The sequence below is a fragment of the Mytilus trossulus genome, chromosome 11 (genome assembly GCF_036588685.1).
Source record: "Mytilus trossulus isolate FHL-02 chromosome 11, PNRI_Mtr1.1.1.hap1, whole genome shotgun sequence".
Classification (NCBI taxonomy): domain Eukaryota; kingdom Metazoa; phylum Mollusca; class Bivalvia; order Mytilida; family Mytilidae; genus Mytilus; species Mytilus trossulus.
The window spans coordinates 56,426,994-56,431,899 of NC_086383.1; the positions used below are offsets into that span (position 1 = coordinate 56,426,994).

The 4,906-nt window shown below is 32.9% G+C and overlaps 1 protein-coding gene across 1 annotated transcript; it reads right to left on the minus strand.

Moving 5' to 3' along the window:
* Positions 1–735: 735 nt before the first annotated feature.
* LOC134690491 (uncharacterized) lies at positions 736–3,259 on the minus strand. Its single transcript, XM_063550465.1, has 2 exons — positions 3,140–3,259; positions 736–2,062 (listed from the first exon to the last, which is right to left on the minus strand). The coding sequence occupies exon 2, from the start codon at positions 2,043–2,045 to the stop codon at positions 1,038–1,040; it is 1,008 nt and encodes a 335-aa protein (XP_063406535.1). The 5' UTR covers positions 2,046–2,062; positions 3,140–3,259; the 3' UTR covers positions 736–1,037.
* Positions 3,260–4,906: the final 1,647 nt, after the last annotated feature.

Sequence of the window (4,906 nt, forward strand, 5' to 3'; positions counted from 1 at the left end):
ACTGTTAAGTTCAGGTTATGTAAACTACGGTAAAGTGTAAGACTGTGTTCACTCAATCGTGTAAAATTTCTTGTGTTTTCTGCTTATAAACTTATCGAACGAAGATGGTGAAAGAACTCCGGAATGCCTTTTATTCTCGGCTTAAAATACTGCTGAAAGCAAGGCAAATATGTATGTCACTATGTTGGATTGCAAATGAAGGCACTGAAATGGTTGGTCCGTATTTTAACTGAAAATTGTTGAAAATAAATCAAAGTGTTGGATTTTTGAATATTTAAGTTTGGTCAGAAATTGACATTTAATGTATTTCTTGAGACCTGGTTAAATACATAATTTTCCACATAAAATGAAGGAAGTAGAGGTTTTTGAAAGAAAAGAAAAACGAGCGAAGGAACGAAAGAAGAGACGGAATGAATAGAAACAAAGAACGAATGACTGAATTAAATTGAATGTCCTTGTAAAATGCAGTTGAAAACATCTGTTCAAAATATCCTGCCCAAGGTGAAAATCAAATTTTCGTCCCTGAAACAACTTTTAGTTATGTTGAAATCAACTCTGTCACAGTTGTATTTTATAAATGTTTGTTTTATTCTAGCATTGTTGAATAAGTAAAATCACAAAAATACTGAACTCCGAGGAAAATTCAAAAAGGAAAGTCCCTAATCAAATGACAATATCAAAAGCTCAAATTTTAATACATCAAACGATTAAAAAACAACTGCCATATTCCTGCTTAGAGCATGCATTGTCTTGTGTAGAAAATGTGGGTTGAACCTGGTTTTATAGCTAGCTAAACCTTTCACTTGTATGACTGTCGCATCATCAAATTCCTTTATATTGACAACGATTTTGAACGAAACAAACAGACATACATGTTATAGGTAAAAATGTCAAAGATAGGGGTATAGCCGTCAACATTGTGTTATAATCTTTACCACTATAAACGCAAACAAATAAGTAACCAGGAAGAAAAAAGGCAAAAGAGAAATGCATATTGATCATGAATTACTTTTTTCATTTATTTTTTGTTGTTGTTATCAATCGCTGGCTTTATTTTTATTTTTATCGTTTTCTGTGCATTTTATGTGCATGTCTGTCTTTCTGTCTTTTATTTTAATCGTCATATTTTTACTCCTCTTTGTGTAAAATGGAGTACACATTGTTGAACCCCGTCTTGTATACCATTTCTTTGACATTGATTTTAACAATTTGACATTATATGATGAGTCTTGTTTAGAATGTCCTTCGCTAACGCCTCTCTTTCCAGGTAGTGTTACCTGGTGAACAGCAATTGATGTCTTGCTGATGTCGACCACGTGACTGTGGGAGGAGCTGACAGCTATCGAAACGAGGTAGGTGTCAATTTGTTTTCGTCCAATGACAAGATCAGGAAAATCATGAAGTGGATAAGTTTTTTTTAAGATGAAGTAATCGATTCCTTCGGGACGATGAAGAACTCCTCTAGATTTTACTGCAGTTATAAGTTTGTAATAATGTGTTGCCTCGTTTTCAGTGACATTACGTACATCATAGCGTTGACCAATCATAAGCAAGTCTCGCGCACCTCCGAGTTTTGATTTCTTCACAGCTTTTATACTTTTGATCAAACCATCAGTAAAGAGAATGTCACCATTCGTGTAGGCGTAAAATGAGGAATCTTCGGCAGCCATTGTTGCATAATACATATCTTTTAAAACAGGCACTCCTGTTGTTCCTAACTTTGTTATTGGAAGCACTTTCCAACCCATGGACCTCACTCGATCAGACAACGCAGAATCATTTGTGAATAAAATTCTTACGACATTTTCGTTTAAAAGATTCCAGTTGTTAATTGTATTATTTCGACAAATATATTTCTCCTTGTCTTCAGACCAGGAAGTAAAAAGAGTCAGCAATGGTTTCTTGGTATTATTTCTTGCATTGTAATAATAGTTTGATACGATTTTCATTTGGATTTCAGGTTTGAATTTTACATAGATAAATGTCACTTGTAACATGAAAACCACTAAACATACTGTTTTTAAAATGACATCCTTTTGCACCATAACTGCCAGTCTTTATTCTGAAAAATAGTTACAAAGATATTTTTTTTATATAAATGGCTGGAACGGGGAATATATTGACAGTTTTTTTGTTTTTTGTTACATGACATTGTCAATATGAAAATAAGAAGATGTGGTATCATTGCCTGCCTGAGTGAGACAATTCACTCTCCAAAAGAGACCAAATGACATAGAAGTTAACCGTACAGCCTTCAATAATGAACAAAACCCATATCTCATTCGACAATGAACAAAACTCATACCGCCTAGTCAGCTATACAGTACCTCGACATGACAACTGTAAAACAATTCAAACGAGATCTATGTAAAAAAAAACAATGAACAAATTTAAATTCAATACATAGCAACAGCTAAATACTTTGTTTTCTACTTATGAATTTGAATATCCCGTTGATATCTTTTCCTTTTCTATTAAACTACCGTGACCTTATTATTGTCAGTTGAGTGGCGAGGAATAACAAGGTGCTAGACCTTGGTTCAGGGATATAACTCTTTATAAATCAATTATGCGTTTGTAAAAGTCAAGTATCATCAATATTTTTTAAGTATTAACCTGAAACAGATTGGAAATAATCTATGTAACCTAGAAGCTTAGAATGTATACTTATGAAAATGGTTGACACAAACGTACTGATGATTTTAAGAGTTATTTCCCTTAACCTAATTCTACCTCCTTAAATAAACAAAATTGCTTATGTTTACTGTTTTGCTCAGGTTGGCTGTCAGTGTGCAACACAGTTTAGTATAGAACCCTATGAAAAAAAAAGAGAAGTCCTTTCGTCAGAAAACACTGTCACACTGTAAAAAATCCAAACATACTATCCACACTGATCTGTGTCCACACTTGCTATATACGAAAAATATTTTGTAAATAGGATAAAAGTTTTGTGTAATTTAATAGACTCTTTGATATTCATTTTTGAATAAATTAAGTAGAAGATACAATATGAGTGCCAAATGCCATTTGGTCTCTTGTGAAGCGGTGTCGAAATGGCAATCAGACCACATTTTCTTTTTTCATATATGTATGGTATTTAACACTAATTTTAAATAAAAGAGACTAAAAATGTACTTACGATTTGATGTATTATGTCCAAACGTAAGTATTCTCGCATAGTTTTATTTAAACTTCATAGAAATAAAAAATTAAATGTAACGCCTTTGGCGTTCTTTAAGTTATTGTAAAGAGAAATGCTATGATGACAATTTTTCAACTATTCGTATTTAAATTGGCTAGACAAATATTTTGATTTCAGATTATGAACTTTTCGTTTAAAGTAAAGTTTATTCTATTTAAAGTTTAAATTGGTTTTCTTGTTCTGTATTCATATTCAAATAAGGTAAAAGAATCATAGATTTGTTTTCACATTTTATTACAATATAAAAACAAACATTGAAATTGGACGGTAACGATTTTACTTATTATAAATATAGTATAATAGTCCCAGCACTGAATAAACATTTAACCTTTCATTATAGTTTAACATATAACAATATCTACACGAAAGTGGGTCTCATTGGGGTCTAAGCGTGACGCGGGATTGCCGATTTTTTTGTAAGCGTGACACGTGAAGGTCAAATTATTGTGTCGTGAAAACGGGAAATGAGGTCTAGCGGGACCCGGGAAATGACAAAAAAAATTAGAATTGCTTACGTACATAGTGTAAGCGGGATACGGGAATCTGAGTAAACAGTAAGCGGGATCCGGGATCGGAACCCGCCAAATGAGACCCCCACGAAAGGCATTTCGCTGCATTCCTAAATAGATGAAATAAAGCATTTCAATTGTAAAATATCTTTAAATAGACGTATGCCCTTTCGAAAAAAAAATGCTGCTTCACTTTTCTTCAACTTTTTATCCAGGAGGCCTAATGCTCGGGGGAAATCTCCTCTGATCCATCTTGTCCCTCACAGTTTTTCTCAGGGTCAAACCAAGCTCCCCACTCTTTAAACCAAAATTGTGCAGAATATCCATTTCATATTAGTTTTATGAATCTTTTATGTATAAAAAAGATGTGGTATGATTGCCAATGAGACAACTATCCACAAAATGACACAAACATTAACAATTATAGGTCACCGTACGGCCTTCAACAATGAGCAAAGCCCATACCGCATATAGTCAGCTATAAAAGGCCCCGATAAGACAATGTAAAACAATTCAAGCGAGAAAACTAACGGCCTAATTTATGTAAAAAAATGAACGAAAAACAAATATGTAACACATAAACAAACGACAACCACTGAATTTATGTTCTTTTCCAGACTGTGAATGAAGTATTTGCAACTGAGCGATAATTAAGCAACCACCAGACTATTTTAAAAACATTAAAAATAAATTACTATGTATTTAGAAGAATATATACCAAAGTGAATTTTCGTTCCAAACTATACTAGTTATTTCGTTAATTCATTTAACATGTTTAAATGAAGATAGTGATATTGTGGCACGTAACGCCAGGATTTTTTGCAGAAAATTCACAGACTTTAATACAGAGATTTCTGATACAAAATGTTAAACATAGCGAGATTACTCACTTTTTTTTGTTGACAAAATGTCACGAAAAACCTTTATATCCCCAAAAAAAAATCGTGCTGACTCAGTTTAGTAGATCGCACTTCAAGTAGAAGACCGTGTTCTGAAATTGTTCCAATTGCTTTATCCAATTTCCTACTTTTTAAAGGATATCATTGGTAGTACTGCATGCAATAACATGTCCTTTTTGCCAGGTGAGCCAAAACTAAACGTTAAATTTTGGATCTAGTGTAAAATTTCCTTTCTAAAATTGAAGATAATACTTTTTATAATCTTTTTATATGTCACTACCAACAACTGTTACAAA

Excerpts from the sequence above, each read along its gene's own strand:
- LOC134690491 (XM_063550465.1), bottom strand. The coding sequence starts at position 2,045 with ATGGTGCAAAAGGATGTCATTTTAAAAACAGTATGTTTAGTGGTTTTC.